Below are 19143 nucleotides of genomic sequence, written 5' to 3'. Positions count from 1 at the left end.
TAGATGAATTACTACCAGCAGGCTTTTACAGTGGGGCAGAAACAGTCTTTCTGTCTGAATAGGTGTTATTTATACCTTTTTTTTTTTACTATACCAACCTCACCATGTCTCACCAGCGTAACTGCAAAATCTTCCACAGACTTTGACCCCAATGTAGTTTTGTTTGATGATAAATGTAAATGACTCACTCTGAAATTAGAATTCTGACTCAAGTTCTCTAAAGCAATACACTGTGTTCTGGACTCACCCATTTGTCTCAGTAGGATCCCAGATATATTAGGAGCTAGATTCCATAGATGTATATAAAATGGAGTCAGATGCATCCTGAAAAATTTGACAGTCTGTGATCTTGATAGAAATAGTGGCTGGAGTTTAATGCATCATAAATTGCATGTAGCAAGGTTAGAAACAAATGTCCTTTGCCTAGACACTGGGATTGGGATGTGCTGTTTAAAAATGAGTTCCATAAACAGGTGCAAAGAGAAGGTTGAAGGAGCACCTGAGTATCTAAACAGATTATGTGCTTATAAAGAAGTGTATGGCGAATTTCTATACAAACACTATTATGAAACAAAAGCTCTGCCCAGGGTAGTTGAAATTTGACAGCCTATCTCTATGTATACTCGTATTTTGTTTACTGGTAAATATTTGTACCAAGTAAAAACCAGTGGAAAATCCTACCTCTTGGGCCACAAGGCAAGCTTTCTTAGATCAGTTTTCCCTACTGGAAGTCTCTGACAAGGTTATTTTAACTGGGACTGTGGCACGCAAGGTCATATCACAAGAGTATAACAGGTGTATTTGTAGAGTGTGTGAGCTCTGTGTGTTTCTCTTTGCTGAGAGTCAATAATGCAACCATGGAAACTAAAAGATAAGTACTGACACCAGGCAGAATGAAAAAATCTTCCATCTGTAGTTGTGTTAACCTGAAAGCAGACATGGGGCAAACACTGCACGATTGTTTGCAGATTGAGACTTCAGTGATGGCTGCACAAAAACCCTGTGCAAATGCACTCGCACAGGTTGGATTTTGCAGTGCAGAGGCTGGTTTCCATTTTGTAGAATGGGAAGCACTGCAAAAGTGCTGACAGGAGACGGCTTCCAAGGTACCACCTTAATACTACTGAAAATAGTAGTATTCTAATTCTAATTCTCCTAGTGAAGCAGTGAGAATACACTTTAAAAATAGGGTGCAGGTTGAGCTAACCTTTTATTTCCGTCTGGCTTCTGGAAAATACTGATAGACAAAATGGAAAGCGCACAATTTTATTGTCAGAAGCAATGGGGAGATGCAAATGTTAAAAATTATTAGGGAAATCAATTTGATTAGAAAGCAATAGATTGTAAATGTTACTAGGCCACACTTATAAGAGTCACTTTTCAACAGAATAACATTTTACATCTTGCAAACAGTTTACTTTAGTAGTTATGTTGGCTAAACATATGGAACAGTCAGAACATTTTCAAGACTTATTGTTTCAAATTATTTTTTTAGAGTACTTTCAGTTAGAGTTAACATTTAAAGCGCCTCACAGCCTTTACATTTGCGACTGTAAAAAGATATCTGTGCTTTTGCCAGCTGAAGTTTTTATGAATTACATGATCTTTGATCTGAAGCAAAGCTTCGGCCCTTTAAGCCAAGCCAAAGGCAGGCTAGTCTCACAGAGAGAAATCTGGGACTTTACTCCGCTAGTATCCTTCGGGGGTGGGGGAAAACTGAACATAAGCCTCAGGGTGTGATGATGATGATGACCTTTAATGTTACACAGAACACTTGGGTGCTATTACTCATGTTGATATCTTGCTCTGTGGAGTGGTAGAGGCTGGGAACCCAGAAGCATTCTCCATTGCTGCAAAAGGGATTATATAGCTTTTCTCAGTATTGACCTCACTTCCAAATTAGTTTAAGGATTCATACATTCTCAAAATAGTCTGTCCTTAGTGAGAAAGATGATGGATATTATGCAGAAATTGAGTGAGCTGGTATAAATATTGTGAGGATGGGTGAATGACTCTGGAATTGTGGTAAGGAAAGGAAATATCCCCTGGGAATCTAGAGAAGAGAGACAGATGGGGGAAAGCAGTTAAATGTAAGAGGGAGGAAGTGAAATTTTAGGAGGGTACACAAATTCAGTTTATATGAGAATACATTACAAAGGAAATCTTGACATGTGTATCCATGTTCCTTTATGGAAGTAAGTAGTGTGGCATGCCTGGCTCCAGTGGGAAAATCTCCTTGCATTGGTACAGCTCCAAGTCGCAGGTGATGCTGTGAGCAAGGAATGAACCCTTTGGGGAGCTCCTGCATTCCATCTAATCAGAACCTGTTTTGCTGGCTCAAACGTAGTGGGAAAGGAAAAACTCTCCTGAGGAGGTTTATAACATCTGCTCCCTTGCTTTATTCACATATACCAATAGATGCAAATGGAATATACTCTAAGAAAATTTACAGTTAGCAAATTATTCTAAACTGGAGAAAATTATCAAACTCCACAGAAGAAATCTCAGTTCCAAGTCACCCAGTTATAATGAGCTGCAGTTCTATTTTAGCCTACAATTTTGTAGATTATCCTCAGCAATCCTTTTCCTCATAGATATAAAATACTATAATGAACAAACCTCTACTCCTTTTCTTTTTTTTTAAGTTACCTTGAAACTGAATCTGTATTTTTAAAGAAAGTGACTACACTTTACAGCTCTTGGTTGTTTTACCCCTCTTATGAAAAAAAAATCAGGAGCTATAAAAAATTAGTTTGGGGCAGATATATGATGTAACTATTCAGTTTTCCATTTCTGGTACATTTCTGTACTTAAAAGGAGAAGTGGTACAGAAGTGTTCTTAACATCACTACCCAGGAAAATGATGTCTAAGTATAAAGCAAGCACCCATGTTATTGCAATAATACTTTGTCATCAGGTAACTTACTATGGGATTCTCATGAATTTGGCATGTTCCAGCTGAGGCTCATTTTAAGTCAGGAGACTGGTATAATCCATTCTGCAGAATGTCAGAATAAACACACTCATAAACACCTCCTCTCATCCTACATTTATGAATTTGTGTTGCTCCTTCTGGCCTTTCAAGTTTCTTGATGGAATACTGATACTACCTTTCTGCTCTTACTTAACTGCATGTGTCTGCCATATGCATTTTGTCCCTTAGGAGAGCCTGATTCCTAGAGATGTTTTTAGAGTGTTCAGTTCTCAGTTTATGTCTTGATGCGACAGTTGGGTTATCAGGACACTGTAAAAGGAAAACAGAAATTGGGCCTGGTAAACTGTTTCAGGGGGTTTTAATGGCATTTCTATTTAATTGTGGGCCAATTAACTACTCTGTTTCCTTTCAGATTAAAAAAAAATCTTCTAAATTTAATAGAGACCTGTTTAATGCTTTCTAATGTTATATGTCTGACTGAGCTTTTCATTACCCAGAGAAACAAACATGCTGGTCAGGTCACCAGGGAGCAGCGGTGATGTTTGCTGTCTTTCTTTGCACGGGAGGGATGAAGCTGCAGCTCTAAAGTTTTCCAGTGGTTCCTGTTTGATGATCTGAGAAATGCTATATCACTGCTTGGCTGTTCTGCACAAGTCACTAACCATATTACTCATCATGGGATCTAATTTCATGCTGTTTGGTCTAATTTTTCCTTTTCAGTTGCCAAATTCTGAATATACATCCAGCCTTGTGTGTCTTACACTGGTGACATCTTCATTTAAAAGATGTAGTTACTCAGCTGTAAAAATGCCTGTAGTGTGACGTTTTGGACAGTTGGCAGAACTGTAATACATAATAACTATTAAAATTACAGTAATTAATCTATATTGTTAAGTACTACAACAGGTATATTCAATTCTCACCCTGTCTCTGTTATTGGATATCTGTCCACAAACCACATATATTTTCATATGTCATTCTGGTTCCAAAACCACACACGGTTCTTCTTCTCAAAACGCAAAGTAGGAATAATAGTAATAGGTGCAAAGTAAGTGGCTGATATTTAATAAAGAAGTGTGGAAGTAAAAGGATCCACTAAATATTTCACATTTTAAAAATCACATTAAAAGTACCTTAGTAAGTGACAGAGTCAACCAGTCAGTTGTGGAACACTAAATTAAGGCTGTCTTTACCTTCTGGAAATCACACACGTGATTTGTAGCCACCTGTGAAAGCAGCAGTTTGAGTGAATTGCCTGCCATCAGGCAGCACTGAGAAGGATTCATCTCATCTCTCTCCCTTTCTAGTGAGTTGAGAGAGACAGGCACTTCTAGAGCAAAACTTGCCTCATCTTAAGGTAGATATCTGAAATAGGTCAGAAGAATTGCCTTTTAAAGGACCTATTTTTCTTCAGTGAATATGAAAGGAGTTCAGATTGGCTTAGATGTGGATGCCTAAAGATGCAGGCACCTGATGCCAGAGAAGGGGAATCCTCCTTCATGACACAGGCAGAGGTGACACCCAGTTCCCCAAGATAGCGTACAGATCTTGCACAGAGGACAGTGCTTTTTGCCCACATAGTTATCATCCTTTTTTCTCTTTTCTGCTAGTCAGTTCTGCCAATCCCTCTGCACCACCAATGAATCAAGGAAGTCTCCTCCAAAATTAATCTCACTACTTGTAAGAGTTCGTTCATATTGTATACTGCAGAAAACAGTGAATATTGCATTACTGTATCTACTGACAAATGGATCAAAAGTAAAGCAGATCTCAATTTGAGTATATGCTGTCATTTGAGTCCTTCTGCCTGCAGTAATAGGTGTTATTTATTGGACTGTTTGTACACAATTTTAGGGAGACCATATTGATACCCATATGAATGATCAGGAGTTATTTAATGTACATCACACACACTTCAGAGCTCCGAACTTGTCATCTTTTCAGTTCTTTATAAACTCATTTTCTCATCTTCATATCTAGCCTTCCAATTAATTCCAGTCCAGTTATCTCAGCTTTTTATTCCCTCTCTTGCCCATTCATCCCAAGCTGTTTTGCTTTGTCCTGTCTCAGTTTGCCCCATTATAGTGGCTCCCCCGCTTCCCTTTTCCTTGACTTTTTCCCAGCCTGGTCTCTTTTGAGGTCAAACTGATCAACTTACATGAATTTCTTGATCATAATAATCTACAAGTCTTTGAGCTTTTCATGTCTCTCCAGCTAGCCTCCAGGACTATTGCAGCTAATTTTGAGACAGTCTCTTTATCCAGGCAGACAGTTCTTACACGTATCATTTCCCTGGAGGTTTTTTATGCTGTCTGTCTTCAATCTCAGATATTTCTTCCTAAATGCCCCCTTTTCCTTTTGTATTTCCTTCTAGATTTTGGTGGAGTTTTTCTTGCTTGTTTTTGTTTTATTTGGTCTGGTTTTTTTAAGAAACAGCATATAGGATGATTTGGAACACAAAGATGAAAGCATTCCCACTCCTGAGTCAGCAGAGCCCACAAAGACAGACTTCAGCTGCAGGAAAATCCCCTCAGATGGACAATGAAATATTAACAGGAAAAGGCATTATCTCTGTAATTCACGCTTTTAAACCTCTGGGGTGTTCTTTCAAATATATGAAAACTATTTTTTCAAAATTTTTTGACTCTGTGCAAGTATTATAGATACCATTCCAGAAGAAAAAGGCCAAAATTCAGAATCCTGTTTTGCAAAAATTTCTGCAGGGGTTCATATTCCTGCTTTGCAAATCAGCAGCTATAAAATTTTAAGGAGAAATATATATATGTAGCTTTTTCTTGGAAATGATTCCATCATTTGACTTGAAGCTTCCCTTCAAAAATCAGTCTGAGGGAAAAATGGAAAATTTTAGCCCCAGTACTTCCAGTTTGGCATAACCAAGCAAGGGGGGAACAAAAAAAAAATGAAAAAAGGACAGGTTGAGCATCTCAGTAATAAACAGTACCATCAGCCTCATCTGCAGTTATCATGAAACATGACAACCTGTAACTAGTAGTTGGCTTGGACCCATCTGCACTCTGTCCCTAAGGATATAGTAACAAATGCTACCCCATAAACCATCATAAGACTAAAAGAATATTTAAAGTAAATATTCAGAATTTCAGAATCACTGAAACCACTTTGCTTCTGGTTTATTTAAAGTGGCACTTTCATGAAACAATGCCAGTTCTCCCAATGCAGTGGCAAAGGGAATCTGGTGGAGACCATGCATGTGGAGAGGAGTTGTGCTTTTTTTGTGCGTTTCTATCTGCTTTGGAGACCTTCCTATGTTTCCAGGTGCAACTGCATAGTAGGGGCATGAGTAGTGCATATGAGGAAACATTTTGTGGCATCCTGCCCTTGAAGGCTGATAGATATCCAGGGAGTTAATGCTTCTTTCAAGCTGCATTAACCCCTGCAAGATCCCCTTGGCAGCTGGTGCAGTGCAGCTGCAGGGAGCCTGTCAGCTTCACTACAGTTCCCGGGGGGGGGGGGAATTCTCATCTGTTATCCATGGAGATATTTGTTTCCCCCATGTGGGATGGCCCTCACGCTTTCCGTGTCTATTGTGTTTCGGGTTTGGAAGAAAGTTTCTCAAGAAGCAGTTGTGTTGTTACTACTAAGCAGTCTTTGCAATTGCAGGCCCATTTTAAGAATGCTCCGTTTAGATCCAGATTCTCTTTGTTTATTTTGTGAAGTTACAAACTGATACGTACATTCTTCATGCCTTCTCACATGTACTAAACTGAAACCCAGGGCACATAGTGGAGGTTTTTTCTTAAAAATGTACCAACAGCTTGAAGTGAGTGGAGACAATGTAAGAACTGTCCCAGCGCCCCACTCCCCATGTCCGTTTCTATGGTTTTACAGTCATCGTTTCCTATTTTAAAAAACTCGCAACACTCCCCTCAGCCTGGAGAAGGGGAATTGGCTGGCTACAGGCAGTGAGCAGCATGGCTGACTATCTGTATCCAATACAGGCGGCTCACACATTTAGCAGGAGGAGGGATGGCGATTCCCCGGTTCCTTGCCGCCCTGGTGGTAAAGCCTGAATTTTGCCCCGTCGCTGCTCAGCTCAGTTCGTGGGACAGTGGGAAAGGACCTCGCCCGGCAGGGCTCCAACCCCGGACTGGTCCAGAGCCTCGACTGTTCCTCGCGGGCGACTCCTGAAGGGCGGGTTCTCCCCATCCCCGCGCAATGCGGACGAACCCCCGCTTTTCCACAGCAACCCCCTCCACGTCCGCCTCTCCGCGACCTGCCGCTATCTGCCCTTCACTAAACGGCTGCTCCTTCCCTCCCCTCCTGCTTCTCCCGTGTGATCAGGTCCGGCTGAAGCAAGCGGGGCTAGCTTTCCTCCTGGAAAGGCCCCATGCCCAGGGGGTTTCTCGGGGAGTCTCCGCAGCCCGCGGGCGGTGGCGGCGCTCCCCCCGCGCCGCGCGGTGCCGCAGCCGCCGGACCGGTTGCCTGGCAACGTCCCCTCGGCGCCGCGCCATTGCGGAGCCCGGCAGCTCCCCGTCCGCCTCCCCAGCCCGCTTTTCACTCGGGATTGTCGCTTCCAGCGACATCGGGCTGCCCACTTTCCCTGCTTTTGGCAGCTGGTAGTGCCGAGACACGGGGCGGTGGTTCGGTGCCGCACCTGCGGCGCCCGCCGGCGGGGCGGGCTGGGCGGTGGCGCCCGGCGGGCTCCGCCCTGGCTTCCCCCTCCTGCCTTTCACCCACCGCCTTCGCCTTCCCCGCTGCTTTCCGCATCGCTCTCCGCAGCGCCCGCGGTATGGGCATGTTGGCGCTGCCACGTTCCAGGGAGCGTGTGGAAGTGTTTTGGGTGGCAGTGGAAGCTGGTGGCAGCAGTTCACTGAGGCGGAGGGCTCGGTCCTTGGCCCTTTGTCCCTGGCTTGAGAGGAGCTTGGCCCGGCTTCGCTACCGGGACCTGACGTGGGCTTACTTACGTAAGCTATAAGTGAAAAGGGACAGTCTTGTTCGTAAGTTGTGTTTGCAACAGAAGACAGAGGCTTTAAAAATGGAATCACACTGTATTTCCCACAATCACTTGTCAGTAGGTTCAGAATCATGATTTACGATTGTTCATCCAAAACCGCTAGGCAGATGTTAGGGGGATATTAGAATCTTCTGTCTATCTGGTGTCTTGTATTCAAAAGGATATAAATTACTTACGAATTTTCTGTAGCCATGCTATAGTTAAGATTAATGGAGATTTCATTCTAAACATCTTTACATAATGCCCGTACTGGGAATGTTAAACTCTGAGTTCTGGTTTGTCAGGAAAGAAATCACAGCATGTTTTATTAACAGCATAAGTAGTCAGCACATTCTCCTGTTCAGGCATCTGGAAATATCTAGCTCATCCCATACATATGGCATTTGTGTTATCATTACATCTTTGAATTGTATATTCACTCTCCCCACACAAACACACTAAAAATGGATATATCTCTAGCCTGACACACAAGACTGTACTTGTGGGGATATGTTTTTCACAATGGATATCAGGGCAAAGATTGATTTAAGAAAAGCCCACAGCAACTAGATAGCTGAAAGGCCTTAATCACTTAGCCAGCTTCATTAGGGATTTGGTGAATAGTCTTGCATTGTTTTCCCACATTTGCTGTTTGCTTTGGAGACAGTATTTCTCTTTTTGTCAAGGGAAACTTGAACTATTGTTTTGAATCTTTCTTGAGTGGGAATTGGCCTTTGTTTTTTCCTCTGGTTGAAGAGAACTGGAGGACCTCATTGGAGTCTGGCAGAAAGTTTATTCCACTGTAGTAAAAAAAAAGGTTAAGAATGGTATTTTCATCAAGTGAAAAAATCAAATTTTCTAATGCTAGAAGGAGAGATTTAAGGGCCTCTTATCTGGAAAGACAAGTAGCTTTTTTGTTCAGACGCTGACATTTGGTTGAAAATCAGCAATTGTTCAAAGGCCATTTCTGATAAAAGAGTAAAATGGAGTAACTTTAACAAAAGCAAGTCATTGCCCGTTATTGGTTAACAGTAAGTAAAGATAACAATCTACTGATTTTTACCAATGTGTTTTTCATATTTCTTTGGAGTACATCTTGATATAGCCCTGTGGGTAGTTTTCTGAAATAAGTTTTAAAGAGAGTAAGAAAATTGATTTGAAGGACCCCCAAACTTTCCCAATAGGGATCTTTGTATACCTGTTTTCACATTAGAAGATCCTTGCTGCACATTTCACATAAAATGCTGTCCTGACGTCCATGTTGAAAGGTAAAGAGTAATCCTGACCACCTTCTGGTCTTGGAAGATCAGTCCTGAGGCTGCTGTAACTGAATGCAAATGCAGTTTTGATCTTTAGATTTGCTAGTGTTTGGGCATTTTAATAACCCTTTTTGCTTTGTTGTCCTACTTACGCTGGGTTCTACGCCAGGTACAGGCTCTGTGCCAGTATTTGTTGACTACAACTGTTAGAGCCCTGTTGTGCTCCATTATTCAAGAACTGGAGATCCACTTATTCGTACTCTGGCACCTTAAGCCCTCTTGAGTTTGCACGTAGGAGAAGCACTAAAATTTGGACGACACCAAAGGTAGTCAGCTAGTCCTTTGCACTGTAAAAGTGCCTCTTAACTTCTTTTCTGAAGTGTGTTGGATCAGTTATTTGATCTGTCTGAAATCTGGCCAGTTATTTACAGTGAGCTGATCTGGCTAAAATGCAGAGGTGCAGAAATGCTCAGACCAGCATAGTGGCAAATGAACAGGGTAAGAGTGGGTGGAAAATGCATCTGTCCTTTCTGACAGTACTATCTCATATTGGCTTAAGATTTTCAGTAACTGCATTTTCAAAGGTGATCTGCTAGTTATACATCCATTTAAAATGTTGGAAAATGTGTAGGAAGCTGTATTTTTATATAGCTCTTCTAAGAGCTATTTGGAAAGATTTGTTGTGCGGGAACACCTACTGTTCAAAGTGCACAATTCAGGACGTCAATATCGTATGAAGGGACCTCTGTCACAGCTCTGGCTACTGAACAGACAGTGCAGCGTTGTATGAAACACACAAACCTCAAGCACAGGAAAACTGATGTTTATTTGCTGTCTAATTTCAGCCATGGAGTAGTGAGCCCATAAATCTTAGCAGAGATACCACACCAGCTGTAAACCTTCTACCTTCAGACAGGGCCATCACATGTTATACAATCTTTCATGCTGTGCCATGGAGTGCTGACAGATCCAGAAGGGTTACAGAGATAACACTCTGTGAGACAGAACAGGGTATTTCCAGGATTTATTTTACCCATGTATAAGAATAACAGTAATGTGAGCTGCAAGTAAGAGAATGGACTAATATAGCTTTTCAAAACTCAATTGTTTTAATTTCTTTTTGTCAGGCTAGGTAAAAAGGAAAGTACTGGAAGGAGAGGGTAAAGAAAAACTGGGGGCAGATCTCTCCTATTCCACACTAGTGCTTCCTTAGATACTCTTGTCCCTTTCTCTCTAAAGAAGTGTTTAGAATTTCTTGCATGTGATGTCATTTTTTTCTACACTGCACCCCCACTGAGTTTTCAAGTACTTTCTCATTGCAAAGTGACTGAAATCAAACCCCCTTTCTTTTCTGCTTCTCTGGTATATAAACAATAAACTCTTGCTCCCTTGAGGCCTTGGGAGAAAAATAATAGATGAAGCAGCACAAAACAATGAGAAACCTATGCTTATTAAAACCCTAACACAGTCACGGCCTGTTAAAAGTTTCTTGATTCTCATCCTGATCAGTTTTGCTATAAAACTCACACTGATCTTGTTTTTTTCAAGGTCTAACCTTTCTTAAAGCACTTAAATGATTGTTTTCTGTCTACTCTGTTCATTCTGGTTTTCAGTGGTAAAAGGTTTTCCTAACAAACCTCTCTTGCTGCCGTTTAACCCCACAACCAGTTTGTATATATGCTAGATAAAAAGAAAACTAATTCCTCCTTTTCCTCAGAGGAGCTTTCTGGCCATATAAAGACTGTCACTGTGTCTTCAGTCAATCTTTCCAACGTAAAATTAATGCAGAAAGAGCTCAAATCCTACATTTCCTTGGATTTTTTCTCATAACTTATGTTTTATTGCTGTGGTCTGAATTCTTTCCATACTTTTTGAAATGTAATACGAAGTTGGACATACTGCTCCAAGTAGAAGAATACAAGATCAGTTCAAAAGTTTATAAATCCAAATACTTGCTTTTTTTTTTCTTGCAAGACTGACAATTTTCACTCATGCTTGGTCTGTGATGTCATAAGTACTCTAGATCGTTTCCTGCAGAGCTATCGTTGGATTCTTTCCTCATCCTATAATTTTTCTGTTACTTATTCTTGCCTAAATAAAAAAGGTGGAGCTTTTATCTCTCAAGTGAATTGAATCACTTTTCGAGCCCACTGTGTTATTTGCCAGTACACTTTTATTCTAATACTATCCTCCTGTTTACCTGTAGCCCTCCCAGTTTCATGTAATCTCAAAGCTAACAAACATGTTTTTCAGTCATCTAGATCACCATGAATAATTTAGTAGTATAGTGTTTTAAGTAGCATGGGAGGAAGAGGTGACAGGAATTCATTGTATTTGATTAAATGGATATTATTTACAAGAAGAAAAAGCTCTGCTTTTCTACCCCTTTTGCTTTTCAATTAAAAAAATACAATTTCATTTTAGAGCATAAATTTCAGACTATTTTTAAGATTAAAGTTTTTAGGGTAGTACTAACATATCTTGCAAACTACCACAAGTATCACAGTAACCTACACTTTGGCTGAAGTTCCTTGTCATTGTTACAGTTTTGGGACAGATTTTATTTAAAGTTTAATTTATTATTTCAGCAAAGAAAATGGACAAACGCCAATGTATTTTGCTCCTATCACAAAGTTGGAAGGCATTGTCAAAGACTTAGCAAGCTATTATACAGAAAGGACTAGATGAGCTTGATGATGACTGGTGTTACTGGAACAAGATGAAATTCAGAACTATAAATGAAAAGTCATGCACTTTGGGGCAATCTCATATAGTACAGGAACACACAGCTGGAGAGTAAAGGGATCACAGAACCACAGAATGATGGCAAATTGCCACTTGTGCATTTTAATGCTATGCTTTACCATTGAACAAAGACAATTAATTTTTGCAGATTTCTGAGGAGAAACTGTCAATGTGTTTTTCTTCTGATTTTATTACTAAGGATTGTAGATGAAGAGCTACTTGGCAACCAGGAAAAGACTCACAAGTTTCTCTTTGCTCTGTCCCATCAAAAATCCTTCACCCTCATGTAGTTTCTTTACATGTGACACTGAACACTTCTTCATCTCTACCCTTTGTATGGGCCATGTGTTTCACCAAGTCATTAAAGGATAAAGTCCACTTCAAGCTTTCAGATGTGCTATAGTAGAGGGAGGATGGATACCAGTAGTGGTACAATTGTTCATAAAATGTACCCATAGCTGTAGATGGGAAGCTAGACAGTAGCCAGAAGTTACCTATTACCGGAATTGTTATACTTATTTCATATTTATTTTTTAGGTAAATTTTGACAATGTTTGAACAATAGTTTTTAAATATAGGCTATGTTGGATTGGGTTTTGATTGATATTTGCTATTCAGTTTAATAATTTTCCCTTTCTATTTCTATTAATTTTATCTGTTACATTTATTATAACTATGTAGTAACTAATTATTTTAATATATTTTTAGGATTCTTACTAGCTTCTTTAGATGTATTACTGTGGTCTCATCTGTAGAAGTAGATATATTTCTCTTCTAGACTGCAAAGATCATATTGCATTTCCTGTCTAGTCTGTCTCTTTAAAATATTTGTTCACTTCTTTTTACAGCCTAGTAAGAGTAGACCCGAGCATCTAAGGCAATGGGATACAATGTGTCACTGGTTATTTCCTTTTTGTCTTCACTTTTCCCTGCCTAATGCTGTGCATGTAGATTGTATAGCACTGGTGGAAATCAAATTGAGATCTTGGGTAATTTCAGTCCCATACGATACGAAACAAATAATCAGATGCTGTAACTTAATATGCCACTAATGGAAGAATGAAGCTCCTTTTCCATATTGTGTGAATGAGCCCAGCTTTTCAGGTATTTGATTCACCGTAACTTTCATATATAAGCAGCTGCATAAACACATACGTGCATATCCACATGAATAAATAATCAAAATGCTTTTGTAGTTAGAAGCTCCTTTACTTCTCCTGTGAATCTGTGCTGTCTCACAATCCTCTTATTCTGAGACTTCAGAGTAGCTCCAAGTAAACCGTAGTTCTAATTAGATCCAGCCAGAAGTTTTCATCCAAACTTCTTTTTAACAAAAACATTGGTTAAGTGGAATTGTTTGTAAACTTTTTGTTGATTTCATTGAATCATCTGTGAAATTAGAAAATCCTCTCAAATAAAACACTTTTCTAGAAAGGCTTTAAACATTATTTTAAAATGTTGTGTAATACTTACATAAGTCAAAACTAAATCAATACTTTTGATGTGTTTGAATTACATTGCTCATTCAGCATATATTTTCTTAATTGCTGAAAATTTCAAAAACCTTATTTTGATTAAGTCAAACTGATCATTCTATCACCATGATTACCAAAGAAACAAAATATCAATATTTTTCTTCTGTTCATTGTTTCTTTTTCATAGCCACAGTGGCATTTCTTTGGCTACTATATTCTTTCATTCTCCAACCTCTCTCACTTTAGAATGACCTTTTGCTTTTTATTACTTTCCACAGCTTTTTCTTGTCCTCTTCACAGCAGAAGGAAGGGTGATTGTAGGGAGTAAATGACTGCCAGAACATCTGAATGTACAGATACAGCAAGACCTGTGTGCTTGAAAAGTTTGGAAGAGATTTGTGTACGTGGGAGAGAAGGAGGGAAGGGCAGAAGGTCGATGGTGAGGTAGGAGAGAGGCAAAAAGTTTTATTAGTGCAATGGGAGAAAAAGGACAAAAATCAGTAAGCAAAGAAAACAGAGAGAAGGCAGAAGAGTGGAAAGAGGCAGGATGGCATTTCGGTGGAGTGGTGCCCAGAAGCGGTGTCTTACTGATTTGCCACATGAGAAGGGCTTACAGTGCTGTAGCAGGGAACAAGAAGAGATGATTTCTGTACAGGAACTTACCACTGCTGTGAACACTCAAAACTGCCCTCCTTCTCTCTCATTGCTGGCTTTCCAGTTTTGGAAAGAACAGACATTGAATATATTGTATGCATTTATTTTAGAAAATTTACACAAGCTATAGTTTAAAATAATCTAGACTGAGAATAATACTGTTTCAGCAACTGCTTTGGTTGTACACTGCCATTGTAACCTCCATTTTTTAATTTCTCTTACTTTGCTATCTCTCCTACTTTCTTTCTCTTTCACCTTCACAGTTTTAGCTGTGGTCTCCTCAGCAGTAGCTGCTATGCATTCAGAAGAATTTTTGAGAATCCCGAGACTTGGCTGGTTATATAAATTTGTGTATTTTAGTCCCAGAATCTCAGTTTAAGCAAATGTTTGAGCATGCAAAAATTCTTTACCATTTCTGACAAGAATTTATGGGTGTATATCAGTACCATCTACTGGCAATAAGAGTTACAGCGCTTAGTAGGCTCACACAGGAAATGCCAGATTTGACTTCAATAACCAGGATCCTTCAGCAGGAAGTTAGGTGTGGTCTGCACAAGGAGAATTAAAAAAAAAATAAAAAAAAAAAGAGAGGGGAAAAAAAAAGAAAAAGGAAAAGACATGATGGAATTTTAGCTGCAGTCTTCCTTGGTGCCATTCCAAACCCACATAAGTGCAAGATTCTTCACTGGTAATGAATTTTTAATTGTTTCCTGCAGTATTAAAACAGAATTATGCTTTTTCGGTTTTTTTTTCTTTTTCCTTCTGTAATTAAAAATATAATCTAACAGGATTCTGCTGCAGGACCACTTTCATTTTCCTAATTAACCTTTCTGCTGCTACTAGTCAGTGCATCTTCCAGCAGCAGTTTGCTACAGACCCTCTGTGACAGAATGCACCAGGTGCATTTTCCTGCAGTGGGAGAGCATGCTCAAGGGAGACCTGCAGGAGTTGGGATGTGTGTGGATGTTTGTGTAGGTGTAAATGGCTGTGTGCATATGGTTGGAAAGGAGGAGAAAGCATCATGTTGCAGCTTATTTAGCAGCCTTCAAAAATATGAGTTTGTTGCGGCTGTGCTGGAGTCTATGTGTTAAGTGAGGCAGTAAAATAGGATCCTGCTGATTGCATTCAAACTGTTGTATCATTTTAATTTGATAACTCTTTCTGGGTATATTGTCTTACTCAAAATTTGTTGCTTTATTGCATTTGCCATATTTTTAGTGTGCTTACTCAGAAGGACTCTTGAGAAAAATCCTTGTAGACTACAACAGAGATCCTGTTTGTGATTTCAGATCAAAGTATTTGCATTGGGAATATTTTCCACTTGTTCTTTTTAACTGAACTGTCTGGAGACATTAAGGAGAGATCGTCCTGCTCTTCCTAGTGAAATTTATGAAAAATATATACAATTGATATTATATATCAGACATAAAAGATCTAAGAGTAGTATGTAATGATTAAAGAGCATTTTTATTCCATTCAGCAATTCTTCCAGTGCACAGTGTGTTGCCAGGCAGGGGATCTGTATACAGGTGCTTATGCCTGAATCTTGTTTCCTGAGCTGGCAGCTCTGCAAAGGCAGCATATTTGTATCCAAAGAGAAGGAGAATCTCGTATTGCTTTCAGCTGATCCCTCTGGCTATACATGGCAATAGTGAATTCTAGGAGTCATTTCTGGTCCATATAGCTAGAGGGAGGATTGGTCCAAGACGCAGCTTCCAGGATAATAAGGAGGTGAGTTGTCTGGAGTCTTGCTCCTCAACACCGAATCAAACACTTCAGAACTGTTGATTCCTCACACTGAATGTAGTGGAAAATATCTTCTACTTTAATCACTGGAATGGATAACATTACCCTTAATAAAGGCAAAAATATGTTATTGTATTGTATGTGACTTTTTTATCAGTCTATAGAACTGACTATCATTGCAAGCACTAAGTTAATTCAAGTGAATTTTAAACTAAATGTTTTAAGAATTGATACCTTCAAGACAACTCTAAGAGGCAAGCTGCAAAAGAAAATGGTTTGTCTTGAAATAAAAACAAATTTAAAAATTCATTTCACGGCAGCCTCCTCTTGGATGATGACTATTGAATTTAACAAGACGTTCCACAGAAAATTCTGTGAAAGTATATTCCTTTACATTGTTTGTAACTGTCTGTTACTCTAAATTTTTTCTGTATTTTTTATATTTTTAGCACTTTTTTTATGAGAGAGGCTAAACAGTAACTAAGAGGTGCAGGATGAAAAGATGGCACAATCAGTGCTGGTACCACCAGGACCCGACAGCTTCCGCTATTTCACAAGAGAATCACTTGCAGCTATTGAGCAGCGTATCAATGAAGAAAAAGCTCAAAAATCCAAACAGGAACGCAAAGATGAGGATGATGAAGATGGCCCAAAGCCAAATAGTGACTTGGAGGCAGGAAAGACACTGCCATTTATTTACGGTGACATACCTCCAGGAATGGTGTCCGAGCCCTTGGAAGACCTGGACCCGTATTATATCAATAAAAAAGTGAGTGTGTTGTATATTTCTATCAGACTGTTAGAAGATTAAGTACCAAAAACCCTTTGCACAGTATTTCTAGTTTTTTTGATCCAGTCCTTCAGTCCTTCCGTCTAATACATTCCCCCAACAGCTGATCTGATTGGCAGAAATCTCCATTGTAAGAACAGAAATTAGTAACGCAAGTTTGCGGGACCTGGTCTGTCAGTAGAGGTACATTTAGATTTATTTTACAAAAACTGTAACTTTCAGGGGTTTACACATAGGCAAATTGAAGAAGTAGCACAGAAGTTATCTTTAGAATTATTACGAATTACTGTATTACAGATGTGAAAGGAGCAGATCTTCAATATGAAACCCATCTCAAAGGTAGCCAGGCACTTTGTTACTAGATTTGTTCATTGTCATGTGGAAAGTCTGGGTTGCATTCTCTTGGTGCTGGGAAGGATAGGGGAGTATGTAAAGGTAATTTCTCAGGATATGATGAAGATCATCCTCTTCCATATTGTACTCTATAGAGGCATCATATATCCAGCTTAGTCTGGTTGAAAAAGTTTTGACATCCAGCTCTATATTTTTTTATGATTGTTTTCAAAGAAGGGGTGTTTAAAAGAGGGACATAAATAAAGAGGAGGTAGGAATTGCTCTTGGAGGGTTGACACAATGTTACATAATTTTAAAAATATTTCTCTGGAGATGTTACTTTAAAAAAAAAGCACCCATGTTTTCTTTTTGTTTAAAGTAACAACAACCGTTGTGGCCAGAACAAAAGTGCTGAACTTCAGAACTGTGTCCAGATGGCCTTGGTTTTCCTCCAGAATTTCAGTCCCTTAGATTTTGGCATCATATGTATTGCACCATCATTATTATACCAGTAAAGAAGAAATTAATGATTCTCTTTCCTGTTTTCATAAATTTTTTTTGTGCTTTCTTTTCTTTTTCTGTGGAAACTAGCTAGCGAATAAAACCAGGTGAATTTAAAAACAAACAAACAAAAAACATGAAAGTGAAGAAGCTACTTTAAAGAAAAATGAAGAAAACCCCCAAGAATTGTCATGAGTCAGACTTGAACTAAGTGAAAAAATACAAATGAAGATATTTCCTGCAGGAATTAGGGGTATGCCTCATCAGTATATGTTGAAGCAATAGTGATATAGGCATACCATGAGGAACTAAACAGAACAGCTCATAAAAAATCATCTGTGCCTGAAATGTTCATTGCAGAATTTCTAAAACTCAGTTCATGTATGGAGAATCATGAGTTAAATTTGAAAATAAGGTTTGCAAATAAATATCATGTTCTGCTCCCTTTACTCAAGTGATTTAGCCTGTTGAAGTCTGGAAGGCAAATATTATTTGGGTCAAAGTACTGATTCTTTCCTTCTTTCCCTGTTCTGTAGTAGTAAAAATCTAAATTCAATGCTAGAAATCCTAAAGTTAGAGCATCTATTATCATACTTGGGAAACAGGAAAAGTAATTCTGCAGTTAAATGTGGATGTGGGGTAAAATCCTGAGGAATGCTTGTTTCTGATTGAGAAATGCACAGCAGTTGTCTTGATCTTTTCCAAAAGCATGGTGGTTTCTAGTAGGAGATGCAAGACTTCAAGCTATATGTTGCAATCATAATTCCTCCTATTATTTTTCTTGGTGTTCTTTGAATACCTTTGAACATCCTTGTTTATGTCAGGCTCCATTTTTTCTTTTTAATATGTCTTGATGAGTCAGCAGCACACAAATGATACTTCATCAGACATTTTGTCAGAGTAAAGGGAACAGAAATCATAAGAAGTCTGATTATTAGAGGCTCTATTTTAATGGACTCCAGGAATAATAGAAAGAGAGTTGAAAAATGGTGATAGTCAATGGCACATTACAGACCAAACCTTTCTCCCCTACAATAAAGGACCAAAGTGTGGATTGAGAATCAATAGTTATGTGGGAATGCAAACATGCTCAGTTTGAAAGTCTGAAATTTATTATTTCAGGCAGGGAGAGGCATTGTGTTTTCAGGATTTCAGCTGCTCTGTTTGCCACACCTGCTCAGAAAAGTAGAGCATAATCTTTACAAATGCTGCCCTCTGATTCCAGTTGAGGCAGATCATGGCTACTGGCAGTGTTCCAGGTCTGCATGGCTGATATGCCCTTTGGGCTTTCTAGGACTGCCACAATGCTGGCTAGATCCACTTGCTTTCGACAAGCATGAACTTTGACCCATGTGTAGAAAGAAGAAATTATAGGAATGGATAAGAATTTCCCCAGATGTGTGGGAATCAAAAGAAATTTAAAAAAACTTAAAGACTTTATTCTTCTTTGTTTTCCATTTTTTAAGAAATTATTACATTCAGAAATGCTTTTTTAAATGTTAGTAATGCACAAGTTACTGCTGAAACTGTGGAGAGGCAGTGACAATACATGGATTAGTGAATTCTGTATTAGGTAAAAATAAAGCATGACTCAAGAAAAATAGACAAAATTGCAAGTATAAAGCAATAGTTGGAAAGGGAATACATTATTCTCAGAGTACAGCAAAAACTACTGAGTACATTAGTGTTACATTGAAAAACTTGTTGAACACTCTTCCATATTTTCATGATCA

The 19143-nt window shown here is 39.0% G+C and overlaps 1 protein-coding gene across 6 annotated transcripts in view; it reads left to right on the top strand.

Moving 5' to 3' along the window:
* LOC113943978 (sodium channel protein type 2 subunit alpha) overlaps window positions 1-19143 on the top strand; it is a 76726-nt gene that overhangs the window by 4711 nt on the left and 52872 nt on the right. For 4 of the 6 annotated variants that reach the window (XM_027636458.1, XM_027636464.1, XM_027636461.1 and 1 more), the window contains exon 2: window positions 16236-16555. In XM_027636458.1, coding sequence (XP_027492259.1) covers window positions 16289-16555 — 267 coding nt within the window. In that variant the 5' untranslated portion in view covers window positions 16236-16288. Of the gene's footprint in view, window positions 1-12607; window positions 14729-14841; window positions 15772-16235; window positions 16556-19143 lie in introns of those variants that run through there. The other 2 variants (XM_027636459.1, XM_027636460.1) reach the window with 2 other exon arrangements.

This window comes from Corapipo altera, unplaced genomic scaffold (assembly GCF_003945725.1).
Source record: "Corapipo altera isolate COAL_440 unplaced genomic scaffold, ASM394572v1 45, whole genome shotgun sequence".
NCBI classification, from domain to species: Eukaryota; Metazoa; Chordata; class Aves; order Passeriformes; family Pipridae; genus Corapipo; species Corapipo altera.
Note: the sequence above shows the minus strand (reverse complement) of the source record. Positions and strands in the feature narration are given on the sequence as shown.